Raw genomic sequence first — 24,178 nt, 5'->3', positions numbered from 1 at the left:
TCCCCCACTCTCCATGCCCTTTTCAGACAGAGTTGTGTGAGAAGGTGGACAGGCAATTTCTGGCTTCAAAGAGAACAGAAACATCTCTGGTGGCTTCAGGCTGACCAGAGAGGAGCTGAAAGGAAAACCCACCTTTACAGCAGCTGGTGGTACCCATGGTTACTCTGTGGAGGTGTTAGCAAGGTGGAGAGGGCTGCATGGGGGCTGCAACAGGATTTCCCCAGGCAAGGAGGTACCCACAGTAGAAACCAGCTCTCCTGCAGCAAGCACTTGTGTTTCAGCAAAGGAATGGCCAAATTCTCCCCTTCATGGAGGCTGCAGTCTTGCCAAGCACCTTGGACGTCCCACCTCCCATCCAGCACCCCAAAAACAAGGGCTGGGGGAATGCACCTTGCAGCAGGAGGCCCCAAGACAACTCATTCCCACCTGCCCTAACAATTAGATCGGACCTGGGGGTGGACCTGGGAGGTGAAGCCAAGAGCGCAGGACCTGGAAGATGAACCCAGGTCCATGGGATGTGGGAGGGTGGGGGGATGATGATGCTCTGCCCCAAGGCCCACAGGAAGCTCATGCCCATCTCTGCCTCCCCCTCACTCTTTCCACCGGGCAGGCCACCACAATGCCCCACGCCAGGCTGCTGCTTCTCCTCGCCCTCCTCTGTGCTGCAGAGACCGGCCGAGCTTTCCACCTCTACAACACCGCCTCCATCTTCAGCTGCCTCAACGCAGCCCTCGCTGAAGCCCGAAAGAGCCACCCAGAGGAAAATGCTATCTTGGACAAGCGCGGCTTTGACTCCCCATCACCGGAGGAGGCGTCTGAGGAGGAAGAGGGGGAGGACACAGTGGATGAAGAGATGGGGAAAAGGACGTTCCCAGGGGAAGGCCATTACAAATATGTGTCCCAGGCACAGGTGAAAGGGAAGACATACCAAAACCGGGCCAAGAGCGATCGCCGCACCAAGGTCACCCTCTCCCTTGACGTCCCCACCAACATCATGAACATCCTCTTCAACATCGCCAAAGCCAAGAACTTGCGGGCAAAGGCTGCTGCCAATGCGCATCTCATGGCCCAAATCGGGCGGCGGAAGTGACCCCCTGCAGGGCAGGGGGGACTTGGAGCAGGGCTGGCTGTGTGGGGCCATCACCCAGCCCCAGCCTGCCAGCCAGAGAGGACTAACGGCTGTGTATGATATAAGTGTTGTATATTTTTGACCCATAGAGTGACCTAACTTTCATATCTCTTCTCCCTCCTCCTCTCCTTCCCAATCTCCTCCATCACCCCCGCCCCTGACATTTCCATGCGCGGGGAAGAGGCTTGTGTCTGCAGAAGGGCAAGGGGGCATGATGCCTCAGGAAGGTCCCTAATTAAAGCTACGATCTCTTGAGTTTCCAATGCTTTGTTCTCCCATCGCCTCCACCGGGTGCTCAGTCAGGTCTGTCTGGACCCATTCCCTTTCCAAAACCTCCCTCCAACTCAACCTCAAGGCCCTGTTCCCATCACGATCCAGACTCTACTCCCTCCCAAGTGCCCATGCACAAGCTGTCCCTACACACAAGCATCATGGCATTGGGAAGGGAAAAGCAAGACTGGTCAGGGGAACTCAAGAAGGATTTCCCAGTTTCTCCTCCACGGGCCTCGCTAGGTTTTAAGTTTGTCTTGCAACCACCCTTTTCCCCACGGGCACCTTCAGCAATCACAGCTGGGACAGCATCAACCTCCCCATCCACATGGCCCTTCACAAGTGTCCCCAGGGCGTCGGTGGGCCCTGGACAGGGCCACCCCATGGCCTCAGGTGAGTTTGGACCCCAAGAGCTGCAGGTGACTCCCTGGCTACTCCAGAACCATCCCATTGGCTTTGTCCATGTTGCCCTATCTACACCTGCCCACCATTCCACTGCTCTCCCTTTTTTAGGTAGACCTCTGAACCAGTTTCTCAGCTGGTATAGTTTCAGCTGTCCATACACAGACCATCCCCCTTCACTCCACTCTTTTCCACCCTCCAATGAGTCCCAGCTCACCAAGCTCCCACTCCTTTACCTTGGACTATTTATCCCTTCCTCATCTCCCTTTCTCTTCACCTCCCAGTCCAATTCCAAAATAAAAGTGCATCTTCTGGCCTCCATCCCTGCATGTAGCAGGCGTGGGAGGTGGAGAGAAACTTGGCCCTCCTTCCCCAGGAGACGTTTCCCAAGAGCAGCAAAGCAGCTCCCACCAGCCCCGTTCAGGCATCCAGGGCATGGCCATGGGGAGCACATCAGGTAGGGCATTAAGAGGGGACAGATATCAAATTGAAGTCTGGGTGGATGGACCCAGCAGCCATCTGCAGAGATGCAGCTGGAGACATCTCCCCTCCACCCCACTGGGCACCCAGAGGAGGCAACACAGCCAAATTCAACCCCAGCAAGACCACGCTCAGGTGGCCAAGGCTCCTAGCTGGTCCGCAGCCCAGGGACTCAGGACCCAAATGCAACTGAAGCCCAAAAACAAAAACAAAATAGTGCACCAGGCCCTTCAGCATCTCCCCCTCATAGCACACATCTCCAGCAGACAACACACCAAGATGTTCACAGCATCTCCGTGCAATGACCTCTTCCCTCTTCAGCTCCGAGCATACACCAGTGAGGTCTTTCCTTGTTGCAATCTGCTGTAGCCTTGGACTACATGGCCCTTTAGGTACACTGTATAGAGCTTTATACATTTTTATAGCCTACACACCCATCCCCCCATGGTATTTTTTGCTCTTGTTCAGCAGGACTTAGACATTGTCCTCATTTCGCACCCAGGGAAACTGAGGCACACATACCCGCTCACATCTGGTCAGGCAAAGACAGGGCAGAGCAAGGTCAGACCTGGCTGGGCACCCAGCTGGACACACTCTTGTCCCTTTGTGGATTTGGCCAGAGGTGTCCACAGGTTGTCCAGGCTCAGCCTGTCTCATGCACAGGACTATCTAGAAGAGCCTTGGCACAGCAAGGAGCGACAGAGGGATTTGCTCAGAGCCAAGGGAGAAATCTTTGCTTTGAGCAGAATGTTGAAGAGAGTTTCCCCTGTGCTCCCCAGTGACCTCCAGTAAAGCACTGGCCGAGGCTGGGAAAAGACTTTTCCCCACCACCAGCTGCCGTGGGGATCTGCACCAGCCCTGCTTGGGGTTCTTTTCCAGCACCAGATTAGACAAGGGGAACATCTCAGGCCCATGCTAAAGCCTGGAAATCAAAACATCCCATGCCCGGGGCTCACACTGGGTCTTTCTTCTGCTCCCCTTTAATGAAGGAAGTTAACATTGAAGCGACAATATGGGAGCAGAGGAGGCAAGGTGGTTGCTAGCACCAGGCTGTGCTTGCACGTGCAAAGCTGAGATGGGGATAGCAGATACCAGCTGATAACGCATGATGAGGAAAGCAGAGATCCTTCCTCCCCAGCTGCATCCCTGCAGGGGAGTCTCACCAACACCCGACACTGGCTCGGACAAACTCTTCCAAACTTAATCCTCCGTCTCAACCTCTGCCAAGCGAGACTGAGGGTTGCTTGGAGGGGCTGAGACACAGGCGGAGATCAGAGGAGACAGATTTCCTGAGGAAGCTGAATGGAATTTGGACACTGAAATCTCCCTCAGCACCCACCTGGGTCTGGGAGTTCGCAGAGCCAAGGCCAACATGCTTGGGAATGACAGCGTTGCTGTTTGGGGTGATATGTGCAGTTTTGTAAAGTCCAGGTGAGGATTTAGTCTTTCCTGCCATTTCATGCAGGGATGAAACCCAATCTCTTGGTATTGCACTCCAAAACAGCGGTTTGCTCAGGCATGGGTGCACAGCCACTGCAGGCTCACTCAGGCCAACATATCCTTCTGCTCCTGCTGCCAGGTCCCTTCCAGCCTCTTCATAATCTTCCCCCACAGCAGCCAGGTCTTCCCTGGCCTCCAGGAACCCCCTTGTCCTCCTTCTCCTGTACGTGCCAATACTCAAAGGCCTCCTTCACCCACATCAGATCAAAACAGAGATGCTGCAGTTGTGTAGGCAACCCCCAAGGACAGCAGGTCCTGAACCCCATCCTGGGATCAAGAAGGCCCCAGGCCCACCCAGCTGAGGAAAGGATTCAGACAGTGTAACCCAACGGGCATTGAGCATCTGGCCAAAAACACACTCCCACTGTGCAAGGAGGAACCCACGTTCACATCCATGGGGGCTTGGCTAGAAAAACCGAGCTGATTTCCAGCAGTCACCACAGGCAGAGTTAGCCCATGGGCCTCAGGACAAAGAGCACCGGGGACATGGTGGCCTTGCAGAGAGTTACATCAGGAGCTGAACCCTAAGCAGAAGGGGTGAGGTGTACTTCAGGCTGCAGATAAACCTAGAAAGAGACATCCCTGGTGGCATGAAGGCCTCTGCTCCTGGGGTGTCATGTCCTGTTCTGAGCTGGTCCAGGTGGGGCTGTGACCAACTCTCCCAGGAACAGAGTTACCCCCAGCCACCCAGGAGCTGTGTGTGGATCACCCTCAACACAACTCCTGACATGCACAGGAGCACATTAAGATAGAAAAGCCAACACTGTTCTTCAGAGGAAGGTGAGAAACTGCCCCCACTCCCAGCCCCAACTCCACTGGCTGATGGATGGTTGCTCTGTGTCCCTCTCGTGCTTTTGCTTAGACTCATGGACCTTTGTCTTCCTGGCCATTTTCTGCTGACTGTACCCCTTGGGGACTCCCGTTTTCTGTTCTCCCTCTTGGCAGGCCCCAACACTCCCATGGAAATCAAGAAGTGTAGTGAGACAGGGGGTAACCCACCCATGTCCAAGGCACTAGCTCGAGCTTTTGTAGCTCCTGTAGAGCCAGCCCCCATGTCTTAAGACTAGATCAGATTTCAAAATTTCTGTTTCTGACCTCTGGGACATCCCATGTCAGTGAATTTCTTGCTTTTGTGTATCCTGCCTGGAAAATAAAACCATTGTCCATTTGCAATGGGATGGTCTCATTGGTGCTTCTCAGTCCTTGTCTTATGCCATATACTGTCACCTCTCTCCACAGCTGCATCAAGCCCTCCAGGGCATCCAGCCTTTGTGGCTCTGGTTGAAGAAAAACTAGCACTGCCCTGGGGATAGGAGAGCCCAGTTTTCTTGGGACACCAGTGTTGGAGAAGCCATCCCAAACCCATGATGTTACCCCCAAGGCAGGATCCCAATCCTGCAACTCCTGTCCATCCCCAGGAGATTCAACAGATGTGCTGTTTGCACTTGGGAAAGGGGGATGGAAAGTAGAAAGCACATTTCGAGCCCTGGAGATTGCAAAGAAAGTCTTAAAAATAAGCCTCATGCTTTAAATTAAGAAAGAAAGAAAGCCATATACTCATCCCAGAAAAAACCCTTCAAAGTTCTTCTCTTGATTTCACAGGAAGGGCTCTTAGACAGCATAGGGAAAGCAATGCTGAATGAGTACTTAAAAGCCAAAGAAGCTCCAAACCCCACAGGTCTGCAGGTGCAAGTCCTTCAAAGCACCTTGATTACCCACCATGGCTCCCCCTCCCAGGGCAAAAACACCTGAACCCTTTGCCCACAGGTGCCTGCACGAGGAGGGGGTATGGGGAGGGAGCCCTTTAGCAGAGAACCCAGCTCTACCTGCTATAAAAGGCCCAGGAGGGAGGCAGGCAGGGTGTGCTTTGGCTGAGGTGGTGGGGAGCTCAGGTAGTTTGGAGCCATGGTGAGTAGCTGTGGGTCTTGAGTTTGCTCTTGGACAGCCATGGCTGGTCCTTCCCAGCTCTGCAGGGGAATGTAGTTGGAGGTGGCTTTTCTTTCCAGCTGGGGGAAGGTGTTTTGTCCCTGACTGTGGTTTTCCCTGGAGGTGAAAGTGGTTGTGGTCTCTGGAGGAGCATGTGAGCCCTGAAGAAAGGGCTCTTGGGGGTGCAGAGCTTGTGCCTGAGAGCTGGTCTCCAGAGCTGGGTTGGCCTTGCAAGCCTGGTGTTTACCTATTCCTGGCCTGGCAAAATACCTTCAGAGCTGCTTATCCCCTTGCATGAAGGGGATACAGGACTTGGTCAGGTGCCCATCTGGTACTGCTGTAGGGCTGGGGTAGACCTGGAGCAGGGGCTGAAGATCTCTCTCCCTCTGGGGACTGGCTCAGCACCCCTGTTCTGGCCCTTGTGTTGGGAGTGGCTGAGGTTGTCCTGGGGCTGTTGGTGTAGGAAGAGCAATGTAGTGATGGCTGAGGGCTGATCCATTAGATATCACCCCTCAGGGCAGGGCCCTCTGCTCTTGTGTAGGATGTTGTTGCCCTGTCTCTGTGCTTGGTAGGGGTCCTGCTGTGTTGGGTTTCTTGCAAGAAGATAATCTGAGTGTTGCTGTGCTGGGTTTCCAGCCCAGTGTCCTCCCCAGGCCACAGTTAAAAGCAGGTGGTGAGGGCAGGCTAAGACTTGGGCAAGCCCATCTGAAACTGTTTTATCTTGTAGCTCAGGGTGTCCTAAATTGGACATTGGATTTTTTTTCCCCTAGCAAGCCTCAGTGGAAGTCTCCAGTCCAGTCTCTCTGAACTCAAAAGCCTGGTTTTCACAGCCTCCTGTGTCAAGGTGTTCAACAGCTCAGCCACACTTTCTGCACAGGCACACCTCCCTTTGGTTCAAGCCAAGAGCAGTTGCTTCATGGGGCAACTGCAAGTCTTGTATGGAGAAGATGAATAACTGGTCCCTACCCATCCTAGTTTGGATCCTCTCTAGGTGTCTCCAGTCAGCTGATCCTGTGTGGCTGTCTCTAGTCTAAATAGAATTGAGAAACTTCTCTGACAGTCAATGCCTGAAGCCCAACAACACAGGCTTCTGCTGTCGGAAAGAGGCAGAGGTCCTCTTCTGTTGCCCATGTGGGTGGGGAGAGATCTGCATCTACCCCCTTGGGAAGGGAGCAGGGGAGTGTTTGCACTGTGGTCTGGGGCCAGCTTGGCTGAGTCATTCCCTCCTCCCCAGTGGAGAGCACCGGGTGAAGTGCCTGGGAAGGCTCTTGTGCCCTGACTTTCCCCCTCAAGGCAGGATTAGCAAAGAGAAGAAACCATGAGCAGTTGGACTTGACAGCCACCATGTGCTGTAGGTTCAACAGCAGGGCTTGGTGGCCTGCTCCTGGGAACAGGGCTGTAGAGCAATGGAAGGATAGTGCTGGGATGCAGAGGGACCTACTGCAGCTCCCGAATCTCTGCATCTGCCTTGGTGGGAGATCGCAACCTCTCTCTGAAGGTCTAATCCTTTACTGTTGCTCATTCAGCGGCTCTTGGTGCTGCAATGGAGAAAATGTCCTGGCTGCCATCCAGCTGGGCTAATGCTCCTCTTGTTTATAGGTTGTTGGCCATGTGCTCTGTAAAGGCACCCAGAAGTGCCAGCTTTAGTTGAACTCCTCAGTGCACATTCCTAACCTCCTCTTCTCTCCCATCCTCATGCAGAGGGAGTGTATTTCTGTCCACATTGGCCAGGCTGGTGTCCAGATGGGTAGTTCCTGTTGGGAACTGTATTGCCTGGAGCATGGGATTGAGCCAGATGGCATCATCTCCTCCAATGTATCCCCAGGGCAAACAGGCTCTTCTTTTGGGACCTTCTTCAGTGAGACAGAATCAGGGAAGTATGTGCCCAGAGCCATATTTGTTGACCTGGAGCCCACTGTCATTGGTAAGTCATGAAAGGACTCCAAACCTCTTGCAGGGTTGGGGGGGCAGGGAGTATCTTCTCTGACCTGAAGTGTAGTGTTGGCCACCTGAACTGCTGGTGAGGTTGCCAGCTTCCATGTGATACAGCATCTCCATTAGTGCCAGGAACTTGGTAGACGGTGGCTCTTGTGTCAGTGTCACTCGTGAGACCTCAACTTCTTCCAGATGAGATCCGGACTGGGACCTACCGCACACTCTTCCACCCGGAGCAGCTCATCAGTGGCAAAGAAGATGCTGCCAACAACTATGCTCGGGGCCACTACACCATTGGGAAGGCCATCATTGACTCTGTTGTGGACAGGGCTCGCAAAATGGTAACAACCCTGGGGAAGGCCTTCTGCGCCAGCACTCTGGTTGCTCTTGCCACAACCATCAAGAGATGCAATGGTGGGGGAAGGGCAAGCAGACTTTGGTCAGCTTGACCAGGCCACAGTGACCTGCAACAACATGATGGGATGCATCTGGGTGTATGTCTTGCTGGTTGGGACTTGAAGGGAAAACAAGGGACTGAAGATGCCCCCAGCTTAAGCAGGAAAAGCAGTAGCTGTGATGTAACTGGCAAGTGTAGGGTCTGCTGTGTCAATCTATCTCATCCTAAGCAATGTCACAGCTCAGCTTCTGGCTAGTGCCTCCCCTTAGGCCTCTCCTTCCTTGTGTGGTTGCCTCTGGAGTACAAGGTTTCACCCACAGAGGCCCTCAGAAGTGCTGTGATAACACTAAGGTAGTCTTGATTTAGGTGGAAGCTCTTAGTGGCCTTCAGACTTTTCCTAATCTTGAGTGCCAGTATCAGAGTCTCTCTCTGAGCCAATATGTCACACTCAGGCCAGGCCTTTCTTCCTGCTAAAAGAGGAGATAATTTAAAAGTAGCTGAATTTGCTGCATCCAACAGATCCTACCTGTTTAGAAGGGGAAGGTGTGTGTAAGCAGCCGTAAAAAACAGGTGGCCTTAAACTTGTTGGTTGAACACTGTAGTTCAGCTTAATGGAAGTCCAGGAACAGCAGAATAACTTGAGTAACTTGGTCCTTCTGGCTCTTTCCTGATGCTGCAGGCTGACCAGTGCAGTGGACTCCAAGGGTTCCTGGTCTTCCACAGCTTTGGGGGAGGCACAGGCTCTGGGTTCACCTCCCTCCTCATGGAGCGACTCACCGTGGAGTACAGCAAGAAGTCCAAGCTGGAGTTCTCTGTGTACCCAGCCCCACGGGTCTCCACAACAGTGGTGGAGCCCTACAACTCCATCCTCACCACCCACACCACCCTGGAGCACTCGGACTGCTCCTTCATGGTGGACAATGAGGCCATCTATGACATCTGCAACCGCAACCTGGACATTGAGCGTCCCACCTACACCAACCTCAACAGGCTGATTGGGCAGATTGTCTCCTCCATCACTGCCTCCTTGAGATTTGATGGTGCTCTGAATGTTGACCTGACTGAGTTCCAGACCAACCTGGTGCCCTACCCACGGATTCACTTCCCGCTCACGACCTACGCGCCCATCATCTCGGCAGAGAAAGCCTACCACGAGCAGCTGTCGGTGCCAGAGATCACCAATGCTTGCTTTGAGTTCTCCAACCAGATGGTGAAATGTGATCCACGCCGTGGCAAATACATGGCATGCTGCCTGCTGTACCGGGGTGATGTGGTGCCCAAGGATGTGAACGCGGCCATCGCAGCCATTAAAACGCGCCGGTCGATCCAGTTTGTGGACTGGTGCCCCACGGGCTTCAAGGTGGGTATCAACTACCAGCCTCCCACGGTGGTGCCTGGGGGTGACCTGGCCAAGGTGCAGCGGGCTGTCTGCATGCTGAGCAACACCACGGCCATTGCGGAGGCGTGGGCCCGCCTGGACCACAAGTTTGACCTGATGTATGCCAAGCGAGCCTTTGTGCACTGGTATGTGGGGGAGGGCATGGAGGAGGGGGAGTTTTCGGAGGCCAGGGAGGACCTGGCTGCCCTGGAGAAGGATTATGAAGAGGTTGGAAGGGACTCAGCAGATGGAGATGACTATGATGAGGAATAAGATTTTTACTTGTGGAAGGCAGCTTGGATGAAGCTTTTTGTGTGCTAGTCCTGTGATTCCTTCTGGTGAAGGGAGCTGTGGGCTGGCTCTGAGGAAATGTAACTTGGAAATTCCACAGCTTGGCCAAAAGCAACTCTTTGTATGTGCACAGTGTTGACTGAATAAATGGTGACCTGAAATCGTCTTCTCCTGTCTTGATGTGCCCCCTAACTGGCTCCTGGGGGGGTGGTGGTGTTGGCTGCAGGGTGGCTCCATGCTGTGTTGGTTGCTGCAGTCCTACCTGTAGCATTTTCCTGCTTGTAGATGCTGGGGTGAGCCCTGTGAGGTGGGGTGGGTGACAGCATGATGTGAGCTGTCTGCCCTGGGGTGGAACTACTGTGTCACAACTAATGTTGGGGTGATGATCCCCCTCAGGCACTGGCTGCCCATAGCCTCTCTGTGTACTCCAATGCAGTCAGCTCTGGGTTTTCTGTGCTGCTCTCTGCTCCAAGGCAGAGCAGGGAGCGGGATCAGGATTCTCTGGTCCCCTGCTGCAGTGCAGAGCCCTGCTAAAGCAATCCATGTCCTGCTGCCAGGGCTGGGCCTGCCTGGAAGTGTCACTGGAGTTGAGAGGAGAATTCAAATACTTCCACTGTCTGTCTGACCCCTGCAAAAGCACCTAAACCATGGCCCAGCTCTGTGTTCTAAAGCAAGGAGCTGTCTCCCCAGTTAGACTTCTTTCCTCCTGTGCTAGCTGATGGCTGTTCCCCAGACAGGATTGATGCAAGTATCCCCACAGACAGCTAATGAGCTGAAAAAGGGGATTTAACTTGATCTCTGCAGATCCCTTAGACTGTAGTGGATTATTTCTCCCCTGGGGACTCTCCTCCCAGTAAGGCATCCAAGAAAAGCAGCTGGCTGGGATGTGGTGGGGAAGGTGCATCTGCAGTCAGGCTGCAATTGGAGGGCTGATAGTGTTGGCTCTGGGTTGCACTGGATTGGTTGCACTAGAGGAAGGTTTAAGCAACCTGAGGCGAGGGTGGTGGGGGGGGGGTGGTTGTTATTAAAGCCTGTCTCCACTGGCTGGGCTCCTGGGGGTGGCAGTCTCACACGGTGGGAGCTCCTGGGGGCTGTTCCTCCAGCTGGGGGAGCAAGGCTGCTTGGACTGGGGGGGCTGGTGATGTGATGACTCCAGAAGAGGGAAAGAGCTCTCCTGTGTCCCCTTTGAGCCTCCTGGTCCAACCAGATGCAGCTTTATGTGCTGGGAAATGCCTCTCTGCAGAGGGCTGATGTAGAGCCCAAAGTGATGCCCAAACCACCCTCCAGCAAGGGAGGAGGGGACAGTAGCTTGAGCAGGTGCAAAGCCAGCTCTGCTTTCCACTCCTGGTTACTTGACCAAGAGCTGAGTGAGGGTTGTTTGAATTTTTGGTGGGGGGAGTTTTTTCCTCTGCTCAGCACAGGTGTCCTGGTAAAGGGATCTTGTTTTGGGGTTCATGACCTGCCCTCCTTGCGGTTCATGGGCAAAGCAGGTCACCTCACCGCCTGTAGTGCAGGGCTGCAGGAGGGAGGCACAGCAGCCAGAGCGGTTGTCCCATGTCAGGTGGCCTGGGGTCACCTCTGGACCATCTCATTTTAAGACCCAGGAAGGGCTTCATCTCCATGGATCTGTTGAACTCTGCATTCCTGGAGACTCAACCTCCTGCTTGGAAAAAGTACTACTATTTTTTTTTTTTTTTATTTTCCCCTCTCATTTTAAATCTTCTGGTGTGCCTGATGACTCTTGAATACAGAGCTGCATGGTGTGAGCTGCTGCACAGCTCTTATCCATGCTGGGAGTGAAGAAAGGTCCAGCTATTGGTTTGGCTGGGGACACGTGCACCTCTGCAGTCACAGCACGGTCCTGCCCACTGCCCTGACAGCCCTGCAGCTCCACCAGGGCGGTTTTGTGAATGTTCATGAACTTCAGGCTCATCTGCTTGAAATGGCAGCAGGATCCTTTCTATCACATCTGTGTGTGGTGGCCCTAAACTGGGCCCAGAAGTCATGATGGAGTGAGACAGGTTGTCCCCCAGCCACATGAAGACTGTGGTCCTTGTGCTGAACAGCAACCCCCTAAGCAGCCTCATCACCACAGGCCCCAGGATGACCATGCACAGGTCCCCAGCTGCTCCAGACACAGCCTCAGGCCATGGGATGGAAGCAAGAGGCAGCAGGTGCTGCTGGATCAGGGCTGGATGGCACCCAGGAAGAGGGAACTTGCCCAAGACCTTGTAAGAAGTCAGTGGCAGAGCTCTACAGGCACCTTGAGCCTCCTCCCTGCAGGACAATGATGAACAAATCTGCACTGTCCTCTGTGATCTACCCATGTTGTGGTAATGAAGTAGTGAATGAATGGTGGTCACCAGCTGGAGAAATGTGGTGGAAACTCCTCCTGTGAGGAGTGATTGAAGGAGCTGGGACTGTTTAGTGTGAGGAGGAGAAGGCTGAGGGGAGACCTCATCACTCTCTACAGCTCCCTGAAAGGACGTTGTAGAGAGGTTGGTGCTGGTCTCTTCTCCCAGGGAATTAGTGACAGAACAAGAGGGAACGGCTTTAAACTGCAACAGGGGAGGTTCAGACTGGGCATGAGGAGAAAAATGTTTCCCAGCAAGAGTGGTGAGAGAGTGGAATAGGCTGCCCAGGGAGGGGGTGGAGTCCCCATCCCTGGGTGTGTTTAAGGGTCATTTGGATGAGATGTTGGGGGATATGGTGTAGGGGAGAACTTTGTAGAGTGGGGCCGAGGGTTGGACTTGATGATCCCGAGGGGCTTTTCCAACCTGAATGAGTCTGTGAAACACAGATCCCACAGGTTGCTTTGTCTGTTGCTGTTCAGTGAACATTTTTCATGACCTGCTTTGCTATTCCAGCACACAGGTAGGGAAAATAAAGCTGAAGCCATGCAATGAAGTGTGTGCTGCTCTTGGGTGTGAGTCTGTATGATCTACCACTCATGGAGAGGCCAAAGCATTGCCTACAGCCATTGAGCCAGAGACATCGACTCCCCAGCAGCCATGGGATCACTCTACCCCAGGGAAAATCCTTTCCTCCCCTCCCTCACTGCATTTGCAGGAGGGCAGGAGCAGGTCTGTGCTGACAGACATACTGGAGTAATTGAGTTCAGCAATAGACAACTGCTCCAATTCCATCAGCCCCGCTGCTGTGCTCATTGCTTTCCAAGCTGCAGGAGCATGTGGCTGCACTCCTGACCTTGCTCAGCCACGCTGGCTTGGCTCATGGCTCAAAGGGGGAGTGATGCTCCCTCCATGTCCACCCCAGGCTGCTGTCACTCATATTTTGGGGGGATTGAACCAGTGGCTTCCAGCCCCAGCTGTCCGTAGGGAATGGAGCCACTAGGGAAAGGTGGCAGCCCTCAAGACCATGCCTGGAAACTTCCCAGCACATTTATCCATGGACACAGAGACAGAAGTCATCTTTGTTCTTTTAAAAACCATCTTTGAGCCCCAAACAGTCTCATTTCTGGCAAATGGAGCAGTTACTGTTCTCCTGTGAGGGTTATTGTCAGTGCTAGGGGCATAGTGTGGGGACAACCAACCCCAGGAGGTAGGTTGGCCTGTCCCCAGGAATCAGGGGGTGGAAAGTGGCCACTTAGGATGGATGAGAGGAGAGTCACTAGCCCCAATGTCTTTGGGTTGACAGGCCTTGGGGTGTCTCAGTGGGGCCCATCACCCTAGCAGAGCTGAAGATGAAGGAGAGGACCCATCAAGTGAGGCAGGAGCTGGTTACCATCCCCATAAGGCCCAGCCTCAGAGGGCAGCCTGATGCTCAGCCTCCCCAGGAACAATGGGACAGGTAATCTCACAGCAGTGAGGAGCACAGAAAAAGCTTCAGTCCAACAGGGATCTTCCTATGGGTCCAGCTACTGCCCATTCATGCTGCCAGAGCCATGGCTTTTTTAGGCTAACTCCAGCCCACAGTGAGCTCCAGGGTCCTTCCACATCCATCTCCCAAGTATAGGGCACAGCAACACCTTCCCCTCCCTCTAACCAGCCCTGGCTGTACCTTCCAGGGCATCACTTTGGAAAATCTCCAGAACGCAACATGTAACACAACAGCTGTGAGCAGGGCACAAAGAGACTCAATGCAGCATGGAGCCAGCCCTTCTCCTGGCCCCCAGGCTTATGAACACTCCCTCTCCACATCTTACCAGGGGTATTTCATTGCTTTTCCTCCTGAGTGACCCCATCACATGGGCCTGGCTCCCCTCCTCAGGGCAAACTCCAACCCCAGGCACATGGGCTGGTTTCACACTCACACCAACTTCAGCAAGGTTGGCAACATTCCTGAGCAAGACCCCAGCCCAGAACTACAGCAATGCCCCAACAACCAGGATTTGATCAAGGAACAAACAAGCTCTGCCACAGATGGTGAGGAGGCGGAACACCCCCAGGAAGGTGCTCTTTACCCAGGCACCACTCCCCATTATGGCACTGGTCAAACTGGGGATTCCCTGCCTGCTCCCAGACATGGTTCCTCTGGGCTGCTCCTGGAGGTAAGAGCAGCATCCAGCTCCAGACAGAGCAGTCCCTGCAGGATATAGGACACCTCCCTCACAGCAATAATTATGGTTGATGATTGGCTCACCCTGAGCACACCCTTATCAGCATTTGCTATTCTCTGCAGGACAACATCCATGCAGTAGGGACCTACCCACACAAACACCCTGGTTAAATCCAAAAAACTGAGCCAAAAAAAGTCTTTATTCAAATACAAAAAAAAAAAAAGACAGTTGCATAGAAGTGTACAGGTGCATTTCTAGTTAAAAGGTGCTTTTACAGTAAAAGCCAGAGCAAGAGTTTGACATTTCAGCCAAAGCAGGCAGCTTGCAACATTCCCCTGGCCTAGGAACCAGGCTCCTCTGCCTAGGCAGGATGTGTCCCCAACACTAAATCAGGCACCTATTCAGCTTCACCCATCAGTAAACAGCAGTGTGATAAAGCTCGAGACACCCATGCTACAGAAGTGCACTATGAGCACGTAGACTATGCAAGCAGAAAAGGTATAATACGTCAAACAGTGGCGTTGAGGTTCAGGACAACCCTTTGGCACCTCCAGGCACTCAGGACCAGTTTAGCCTGATGACAGAGGGTTTGTATTTCATCTGGGGTTTGACTTCATTAAAGAACACACTGCAGTTTGTTAATACTCATCCTCATCAGCCTCATCTTCTCCATCTGCTGAGTCCCTTCCAACCTCTTCATAATCCTTCTCCAGGGCAGCCAGGTCCTCCCTGGCCTCCGAAAACTCCCCCTCCTCCATGCCCTCCCCCACATACCAGTGCACAAAGGCTCGCTTGGCATACATCAGGTCAAACTTGTGGTCCAGGCGGGCCCACGCCTCCGCAATGGCCGTGGTGTTGCTCAGCATGCAGACAGCCCGCTGCACCTTGGCCAGGTCACCCCCAGGCACCACCGTGGGAGGCTGGTAGTTGATACCCACCTTGAAGCCCGTGGGGCACCAGTCCACAAACTGGATCGACCGGCGCGTTTTAATGGCTGCGATGGCCGCGTTCACATCCTTGGGCACCACATCACCCCGGTACAGCAGGCAGCATGCCATGTATTTGCCACGGCGTGGATCACATTTCACCATCTGGTTGGAGAACTCAAAGCAAGCGTTGGTGATCTCTGGCACCGACAGCTGCTCGTGGTAGGCTTTCTCTGCCGAGATGATGGGCGCATAGGTCGTGAGCGGGAAGTGAATCCGTGGGTAGGGCACCAGGTTGGTCTGGAATTCAATCAGGTCAACATTCAGAGCACCATTAAATCTCAAGGAGGCGGTGACCGATGAGACAATCTGCCCAATCAGCCTGTTGAGGTTGGTGTAGGTGGGACGCTCAATGTCCAGGTTGCGGTTGCAGATGTCATAGATGGCCTCATTGTCCACCATGAAGGAGCAGTCCGAGTGCTCCAGGGTGGTGTGGGTGGTGAGGATGGAGTTGTAGGGCTCCACCACTGCTGTGGAGACCTGCGGGGCTGGGTACACAGAGAACTCCAGCTTGGACTTCTTGCTGTACTCCACAGAGAGCCGCTCCATGAGGAGGGAGGTGAACCCAGAGCCTGTGCCTCCCCCAAAGCTGTGGAAGACCAGGAACCCTTGGAGTCCACTGCACTGGTCAGCCTGCAGAAAAAAAAAGAAAAAAAAAAGTATATTTACCTCTCTCTGTTAAGGACTGGAGTAACTATCCCAAATAATACCACAATAAATACTGCTTAGAGCACTTACCGGCCAGAGTCACCCAATCCCTAGAGTGGAGTCACTCAGTATATTGCCCTACTGAGCATCTTAAGTATACATTGTTAAGTGCAGCACTTCCATGGAGCTACCATAGGTAGCTCTGTATGGTCAGATGGAAACTCTCGGCAAATTGCTCCATTATCAACACACATCTCTGCACCTGAGAGGTGATGGGAGGTAGCGTGTGGGTTCTAGACCCTTATGAGACATCTCAAAACCTTTCATTGACAGGCATCCAAGTACATTGTTAGAATCCTGCTTCACTCCTGTCAAATGTGGAGTTTGGTCTTCTCAGCCTGGCTACCAATTGTCCTTTTAGAATTAATATCCACAACTGCACAACCAGAGTGTGGCTTCTCTGTGGTCAAGAATCCTTCTGTCTCTTGGGTCTAGTGTTGTGTCACTTCATACATGTATGACATGCAATGACAGTTGTTTTTAGGGCAGATACACAGGTTCAGATGACCCCTTGTTTTTCTGAGCCCCAAACCTCATCACAACAGCAGCTGCCACCCTTGGAGCTTGCATAAAGGGTTTTTTCTTTTAAGACTTTTACCCCAAACCCAAAGTTTAATTGTATTGTTCATGGTGTGTTATTTTAATGGAAAGACTCTCTTTTCTCTTACCATCTTACGAATTCTGCTGAGGACAGTGTCTATAATCTCCTTTCCGATGGTATAGTGGCCACGGGCATAGTTGTTGGCAGCATCTTCCTTGCCACTGATGAGCTGCTCTGGGTGGAAGAGCGCGTGGTAGGTCCCAGTCCTGATCTCATCTACACAAGGAGGAGCAGTCACAAAGAGCAGCACACAGTTACAGGTTCTGGACTTTAGTGTGACAGTAAAACACACCGCAAATCTACCAGGAACCCACGCGAGGTGACAGTCATGGCATGGTTAGTTCAGACTGGGAATAATGGAAAGAGTAAGAATAACCTGTCCAGGCTAATTTGCCAAGGTCCTACTATACCTCCTCCATCTTCACCCAGCAGCTACCTTGAGATCCTAATATAATTTGGCTTAGAGCTCAGACACCGCCCATGTTTCCAGCATTACTGTAGGATTATAGTTACCACATGCAGCTTGTTTTTCTGCTTGTTTCAAAGCATCTTGAGGTGGCTGGAAGCACTATCTCCATTCTCTGCTCTACAGCATACTGAAGAGGAGACAGAGTGCCTCCAATGTTGACACTTCTGCTAGATGTATCTGACCCAGCTTCAGGCACCTTATGAAGACAGGCATTAGGAGCAGTTTCTCTAGGCTCCATGCAGTCAATGAGGTTGGAGGAACCTCCAGAGGGTATTTAAATCCACTCAGACTCAATATTGGATACATTTCATGTTCTACTGGCTCGCTCACTAGGTTCCTAATTTTTTAGACACCTTATTAAGGCATTAAATTAAGTGGAACCAAAACAAAAATCTACATTCCTTCCATTAGATGAAATAATGAGTCACACATTCTAGATGGTAAGATAGGAGCAAACACTCAGGAGAAGCTTAGAAGGCAGAAGCAGGTAGATGGATGCAGGTGGTTGGGAGTCATTTCCACCAGTTCCTTGAGCAAAGAAGTAGTATGTTTTCTAGGAAGGTACTTTAAATCAAAGTGCCACAACTGAGTCAGACACCCAGAGATCACTAAAGGAGCTGGGGCTGGAAGGGGAAGTAGAAATCTTGCAGTAGCAAGACACCCAGTTTTCACAGAACCATGAAATGTGTAGCACTCATCTGCCCAAAAATACTTCAGAGGTACCATTAAAACCAGATGTGCTACATCAGGCCATAGGATGATGTAATTCAGTCCAGAGACACTGAGGTTAATAAACTCATGCCACTTTACACCTGCTGAGGATCCTGTTCAAGACAAGCAGGCCTCTTAAAAGGAGGAATCAGCTACAGACAAGTCAGTGTAGTAAGAGTAATAGGTTTGTCACTCCCAGATCCATCTGGAAATGCAAACTGTCTCCTTCTGATGGATTTTACTAGAGCAGAGGAGTAGGAGCTGCTGGGCAATACAGGCAGCAACACGAGCCCCAAGCAAGAAAGGTCAGGAGTCACAGTTAAATATGCCACAACACCCAACTGCCCCACTATTACCAATAACAGTGGGCTCCAAGTCTATGAACACTGCCCGGGGCACGTGCTTCCCAGATGCTGTCTCACAGAAGAAGGTCTCAAAAGAAGAATCCACTTGTTCGGACTTCGGCTCCACAGGTTTCACCTGCTTGGGGCCAGGAATGGTGCCATCCGCCTGGATCCCATGCTCAAGGCAGTACAGCTCCCAACAGGCATTGCCCATCTGCACGCCAGCCTGCCCGATGTGGATGGAAATACACTCCCTCTGGAAGGGGAAATAGCTTGTTAAGGCGATTTTTAGACATCCTGTGGCTTAGCACTAGCCCCCGCGGTTCTTGTTCAAGCCATTTGCTACTGCAGATAATTAGGGAAACAGGCGGCTTCCGCCCACCACTGGGAGCTGGAGCAAGGATCAAACCATGATCTGCAGGGCAGCTGGACACAGCTGAGCTGCACACATAGCAACCCTAGGAAGGGCTCTCCCAGTTCAGGGGAGGAGGAAGGAAGGAGGTGATGGGCTTCATGCTGAGACAGGAAGCAGCTGAGCTCCTCGCTCAGTGCCCAGCTGGCCCCACCATGGAGTGGAGCATCTGTCGCTCCCCTGGGTCCCACAGCAATGGGGCATCAGGGATGACAGCTTCAGGCTCCCTGAACTAAAAAAGCTCTGTACCAAGCAGGGAGAAGCCAAGCTTGGGAAACCCACAGCCAAGCTGGGAGTCACAGCAGGAAACAAGGCTGGAGGAAACCAGCAGTCACCTGGGGCCAGAACAAGGGCAGGCTGACACCCAGGGAGAGGCTTGGAGTCCTGATTTAACCAGGTCACCCTCCAGGAGCCTCTACCTCCAGGGCAGTATTGGAGGTACTGGCGTCTTCTGGAGACTCTCTGGGGACTTTTGATGGTTACATGCTTCCCTGGGTAATTGGTATCTCTGCTGTTTCACCACTCCAAGATCAAAGAGCTGCTGCAGCAATGACAGAGGCTTATGTCCCAGCTCCCAAGCGGAGACTCCCAATTACTACCACGCATGGCATGGGGCAGCCCTGCTTTCCAAGGGATCACTGTGAAAGGCAGCTGGTGATTCCACTTGGGGATGACAAGCAGTGCAGCTGATCCCATTATCTGTAGTGTTGAAGGGCAGCTTGGCTCAGGTCTCACCTCATTTCACACCACTGCCCAGTCCTACCCACAGCTAGGGCCTTCCACAGATTAGCCCAGCTCCAAGTAGCCCACCTTGAGCAGAGCATAATAAATGCCACTGGCAGCCCAGCTGCCTCAGGGCTGAGAGGACACTCTGTGTACACACTCCTAGGCACAACTCTCCTGTCAGAGAGACTTTGTCCCTTGAAAATCAGGGCCCTCTAAGTAATGCTATACACTGGGCACCAAACACTTGTGGCAGTAGCCATGAGGAAAAGGATATAGTGTGACTTCTCCCCTTTTAGTGTCCGAGCATGGATGTGTCAAGATATTTCTCAACCCTCAAGCAAGTCCAATGATCACTGTGTGCCCAGGTCACCCACCGTAAAGCTAGACACCAACTGGATGAATGCTCCTGGTAGCACAGAGGAACACCAACCCCTTTACCCACAGCTGGCCAAACACCGCTTAATCCCAGTCTGGGCCGGGACCACCAGTTCTGCTGGGTGTGGAAGCTGTGTTTAAGTCCTCCCTCTCCGAGTTGATATTTGCACTATGTGGGAAATGCTGACTGCCATTTGCCCATCCCTCTCAGCAAGATGGTTGCAATAGCTCCTCACCACAGTTTGCAAGGGTCAGTGCCACAGCCGCTTCACCAGCACTAGCTGGGACAGCTGCTCCACCACTCACTATCCTCTCCCAGCTCACTAGTCCCAGCACCTGCTTCAAGGGAGCACTGGTATTTTCAGCCCAGAGCACAGGGAATGAGAATTTAAAAAAAAAAAAAAAAAAGGTGGCCTGCTAAAAAGAAGAAAGTGCAACTTTTTTCTGCAGTTCTCCCCCCCTCCTCGCCCCCAAAATATGCCTGAAGGTTTTTTTGAGATCCCAGATCTCCAACATTTGCCTCAAGATGAACTGCATTTTACAGACTCTGGCTATAGGCAGCCCATTGTTGTCCAGCTGATTTTCCCATTGGAAATACCATGTAAATGTTTAACTGTTTTATAGCCAAGACAGACTCTAGAAGTCAGCAGATAAAAGGAAAAGTTCAAAAGCTGGCTTGCTAGGAGTTACTTTGAAGTTTTCCTCCATTTGCAACATGCAAAGGGATACCATCAGATTTTCCAACAAGTTACTCTTTTGCATTCACAAGGTGACAGTTGCATTATTCTTTACAAAAAGTTTCAGCTAGATCAGCCAGCACTGTTCAGGGTTGCAGTTTTTTTAGCAACCAGATCAATCCACTTCAGTTTTACAGCTGCAAACTCTTTCTAGCAAAGATTCAATCAAAAAGCTAGAAGGAAGGGGGACTTTATTCATTTAATATCTAATCCCAAGGGTTTGTAGCAGACAAAGGCAACATGGCAGCTCACTCCCTAGGAAAAAAAACCCTAAAGGTCTCTGCAAGTTGCACTAGTTCCCTGTGGCAGTACAAGACTTCAAGTGTTAAACTTTGGGAAAAGGGCCAGCAGTGTCAAAATTTAAACTTTAGTCTATCACATAGTTGTGTATTGAGATATGCTGGTTCCCCAAAAAAGTAAAACTCAACTTGCATTAAAGAGACAGAAACTTTGCAACTCTACAGACCCCACCTCAGGAGCTGCAAACTCAGAGTGAAAAGCAGCAAGAGGCCACTTAAACAGCTCTTCTCCAACCAAGTCCCTCACTTTTCCCTTATAAGGAGCAAACATTGAATCAATAAACCAGAAGGTAATCAGCAATTAAACAAATCTGTTTGGAATTAACATCCCTAAGAGAAAGGAGAGAAAAGGAGCAGGCAAGCTCAGTACACTTGGAAAATAAACAATCTATATTTTAAGTTTAGACTAATACAAATACAAGGCATGCTCTTACCATGATGAGACTGGAGGCTTGCTAAGATCTAAGCAAAACAGCTGCTGCCCCTGCCTCTCCCTGCAACTTTATAGCCCAGGAAGGCTTGACTCCACCTGAATATAAAGAAGCTTTCTGCTAGCTTAAAGGAGCAGAGCTCCTTTTCCTTTTCATCCCTAGAAATAGCAGGGGATAAAATGATCTATTAGCGTCTAGCTGGTGCAACTTCTGTGATTAAACAGCCTTGGGTACAGGGCAGTGTGAGATTTTTCTTAATTTTTTAAAAAAAAAAACTCAGCTGGGGGTGGGGGGAAAAAATAGATGTCAAAGCTTGGGTTTGACTAAAAAGAAGGAAATTCTGGGCAAGTTTGTGAGCCCCCATATGATTTGCTTTATCCAGCAGAAACAATCTTCCCCTTACCATTATTCAGAGCACTGCCACTGATACGCTGTATCTTGTCTATTTTTAGACACAATCCTGCAATTTTTGGTCTTTGTTCTGTATGCTCGATGACCTTCATGGGAATCTGCTGACTTTTGCACCCCTGGGACATGCAGGTGGAGGCTGAGACCCTCTGTCTGCCTTACCCGCTGGCCATTAAGGGTTCAGTTTGCCCTCCTGCCAAGAGCTGACAAGGACTCTGAGCCCGTTTTGGCCCCATGCTGCAAATGGGTAGGTACGTCTTTAAGACTTAAGACGCCCTTAAGTCTCAGTAGTGTCTGTGTGGTTACTAGAAGCAGGTAGACAAGAGTGGTTAGTGGTAACTTGTTTACTAATTCCCTTATTTACCTCTTCTTTCTCCCATTAAAAGGTTCCCAAACCTTCTTTGGTTCGGCTATAGTTGCAACAGGCTGACAGCTCTGGGGTTGGGGGAGGCAACCATGTCACAGACTGTGTCAGCACAAGCTCAGCCAGGCAGTCAAGGTCAGGGAGTTTTTTCTCTGTTCAGCATTTGTGAGACCTCTTGGCTTACTGGGTTCAGTTTGAACTGACCAGTACAAGATAGATACTGGTATACTGGAGCAAGTCCAGTGTAGACTGATGAACTGGTCAGATTTGGAGTATGGGACATAAGCAGAGAGGGTAAGTGGGCTTGTTTGTCCTCGAGAAGGGGAGACCTTTCAACTCACCGTGAAGGTGGTCAGAGATTGCAGCAGGAACATAAAGATGGGTGAATTTTCATCCTTGAATGTGTTCAAAACTCACCTGCACAAGTCCCGAAGCAATCTGTTCTAAGTTGACCTCAAGGTATTTTTAGGAGGCAAGATTAACCCTCTCACCAAGGACCTGTACACACCAACCTGATTGTAAGAACATCCTCAGCCAAAAGGTAAATTTCTTTAGAGATTTATTTCCCTGTCAGCACTGTGTATTGGCTCAGCTGAGCCTGGAGCTTTGGGGGATATTCACCCCCCAGCTCTGCTGAGGCATGCGGACAAGACTGCAGCCTTGATGGACAAAGACATGAGCTGACCTGCAGGAGGAAGGTGTCTATGGAAGAGCTCTCCTCCACTGGCATGTTCAGCCCAGCCTCTGTCTCTGAGGGCAGATGAGAGCATTACCCTGTTCCTGCTTGGGGCTATGGCATGGATTTAGGGAATTCAAGCCAAGCAGGTTGGGTACATGGCTATGACTGTTTTGGATGTAGGGGAATTCAGCCATAATTGGGTCAGGCAGGGTTCTTCTGTTAGATAGAGCATCATGCAAACACTGCTGTCACCGTCATGGCCTCCAAACCTCTACTGGGAATAAAGGTGGCCTCTGAGTATAGAGAAGCTATTCATTTCTGGCCTAAACCAAGAGCCTCCCAAAATGTGTGCACCAAGCTTGCCAGTCAAACAAGATCTTCTCTTTCCGAGAGGCATTTGTTCATCAATGAAAAGAGAAAATGAAGAACTTGGGCAGTTTAGAACATGAAGTATTTATTTGCTAAATGATGTGCTTTTGATTAAATCCCAAGTCAAAAATTTTTGGGTCTTATTTCTTTCCTTCTTGGAAAATGGAAAGCAGAAGAGAGAATTGCTATAGTCTGGTGGTGACAGAGACAACCTGCCTGTGATCTCAGCTCCAAGACATATTTAGAACAGCATCAACGAGAAGGACAGAGACCACCCCCCCAGAGGACCCGTTGCGGCAGCTCCCAGCCTTTTTATAGCCAGACCTCACAGCTGCTGCCTCCTTCTTCCCACTCCCATGTCCTAAATATCGCCTCCTCGTTCTGCCTGGTCTTCCTATTGCTGTCCCCACCATGTGGTCTGGCACCAGCTGCTGCTCGCCTCTATGGAGCAAATCCTTACCCATGAGGATGTGGGTGGTGTCCCAAAACATGCTGGACGAGTGCCCTGAGGTGGTGGGGAAAAATGATCTGTGGCCACGCTCTGGACAAGCACTTGACTCACCAGGCTGCTGAGGAACAGAGAAGGTGCTTCTTTTGCTGTGCTTTTTTGGAGAATGGCACTTAAATGTCACCCATCAAGCCTATCGCTTCCTTTTTTTAGGTGTGCCCCCATGCAATCAAAAGATTTTGGCCCTGGGAAGTGAAAATATTTAATTCACTATTAATTGTTGGTGTTGCTGAAGTAGGAAAAAGTGGGGGAAAAAATCTCACTTTGCTTCAGGCTGAGCCAAATGTGGGATTTTTTTTTATATTTTTGGTTTTTGGCTGAATTGAAAAAAGTGATTCGAGTAGCTCCAAAATCCGCAATTTCAGAAATAATTTGTTCCCATGTTTAATTGTTCACCTAGTTAAATTTGCTCCCTGTTTCACTTGTGAATTTCCCTAGCATCAGCTTCCAGCCACTGAATCTCATTACGCCTTTTTCTGGGGAGTAAAAGCTGCCAACTTTCCACACCCTCATCCCCCCGAAGGCAGCTGTTGTCTTTTCAAGTGAATTCAGCGCTGGCCAAATACGCAGAACAACAGTCCTGGAGATCTCCATCCTCCACTTTAGCCTGAACTGCCAGATCCCGTTCCCCAGCAAGTCTCTACCTGCCTCCGTTGTTGTCCAGAGGCATAAAGCCACTAACACCATTAATGGGAACTTCCCAGTGACCTGGCAAACCTGGGCTCATCCCACTTAACACCACTATCCACTAACAAGCCTCTGACAGGGGACAAACGTGCCCTGTGCCAGCGGTTCCCAAAGCTCAGCCGGCACTGAACACGTAT

The 24,178-nt window shown here is 51.3% G+C and overlaps 3 protein-coding genes across 3 annotated transcripts; 2 read left to right on the top strand and 1 right to left on the bottom strand.

Annotated features, from left to right (window-relative positions):
• Positions 1-619: 619 nt before the first annotated feature.
• On the top strand, positions 620-1,090 carry UCN3 (urocortin 3). The gene has a single exon (XM_074869311.1). The coding sequence runs from the start codon at positions 620-622 to the stop codon at positions 1,088-1,090; it is 471 nt and encodes a 156-aa protein (XP_074725412.1).
• Positions 1,091-7,450: 6,360 nt separating this feature from the next.
• LOC141943661 (tubulin alpha-1C chain-like) lies at positions 7,451-9,690 on the top strand. Its single transcript, XM_074869310.1, has 3 exons — positions 7,451-7,631; positions 7,835-7,983; positions 8,719-9,690. The coding sequence occupies exons 1-3, from the start codon at positions 7,451-7,453 to the stop codon at positions 9,688-9,690; spliced, it is 1,302 nt and encodes a 433-aa protein (XP_074725411.1).
• A 4,718-nt stretch (positions 9,691-14,408) lies between these two features.
• LOC141943659 (tubulin alpha-1C chain-like) lies at positions 14,409-18,399 on the bottom strand. The gene is made up of 3 exons (XM_074869309.1): positions 18,059-18,399; positions 16,590-16,738; positions 14,409-15,846 (listed from the first exon to the last, which is right to left on the bottom strand). The coding sequence occupies exons 1-3, from the start codon at positions 18,258-18,260 to the stop codon at positions 14,866-14,868; spliced, it is 1,332 nt and encodes a 443-aa protein (XP_074725410.1). The 5' UTR covers positions 18,261-18,399; the 3' UTR covers positions 14,409-14,865.
• Between the last annotated feature and the right edge of the window lie 5,779 nt (positions 18,400-24,178).

Source organism: Strix uralensis, chromosome 5 (genome assembly GCF_047716275.1).
Source record: "Strix uralensis isolate ZFMK-TIS-50842 chromosome 5, bStrUra1, whole genome shotgun sequence".
NCBI lineage: Eukaryota > Metazoa > Chordata > Aves > Strigiformes > Strigidae > Strix > Strix uralensis.
This window is presented reverse-complemented; position numbering and strand designations above follow the sequence as displayed.

Bases quoted from the DNA above. Each gene is read 5' to 3' on its own strand.
- LOC141943661 (XM_074869310.1), top strand. From the start codon at position 7,451: ATGGGTAGTTCCTGTTGGGAACTGTATTGCCTGGAGCATGGGATTGAG. The intron at 7,632-7,834 runs GTAAGTCATGAA...AACTTCTTCCAG, and splicing joins CCTGGAGCCCACTGTCATTG to ATGAGATCCGGACTGGGACC. The intron at 7,984-8,718 runs GTAACAACCCTG...CTGATGCTGCAG, and splicing joins TGGACAGGGCTCGCAAAATG to GCTGACCAGTGCAGTGGACT.
- LOC141943659 (XM_074869309.1), bottom strand. From the start codon at position 18,260: ATGGGCAATGCCTGTTGGGAGCTGTACTGCCTTGAGCATGGGATCCAG. The intron at 16,739-18,058 runs GTAATAGTGGGG...CTCCTTGTGTAG, and splicing joins CTTGGAGCCCACTGTTATTG to ATGAGATCAGGACTGGGACC. The intron at 15,847-16,589 runs GTAAGAGAAAAG...TTTTTTCTGCAG, and splicing joins TCAGCAGAATTCGTAAGATG to GCTGACCAGTGCAGTGGACT.
- UCN3 (XM_074869311.1), top strand. From the start codon at position 620: ATGCCCCACGCCAGGCTGCTGCTTCTCCTCGCCCTCCTCTGTGCTGCA.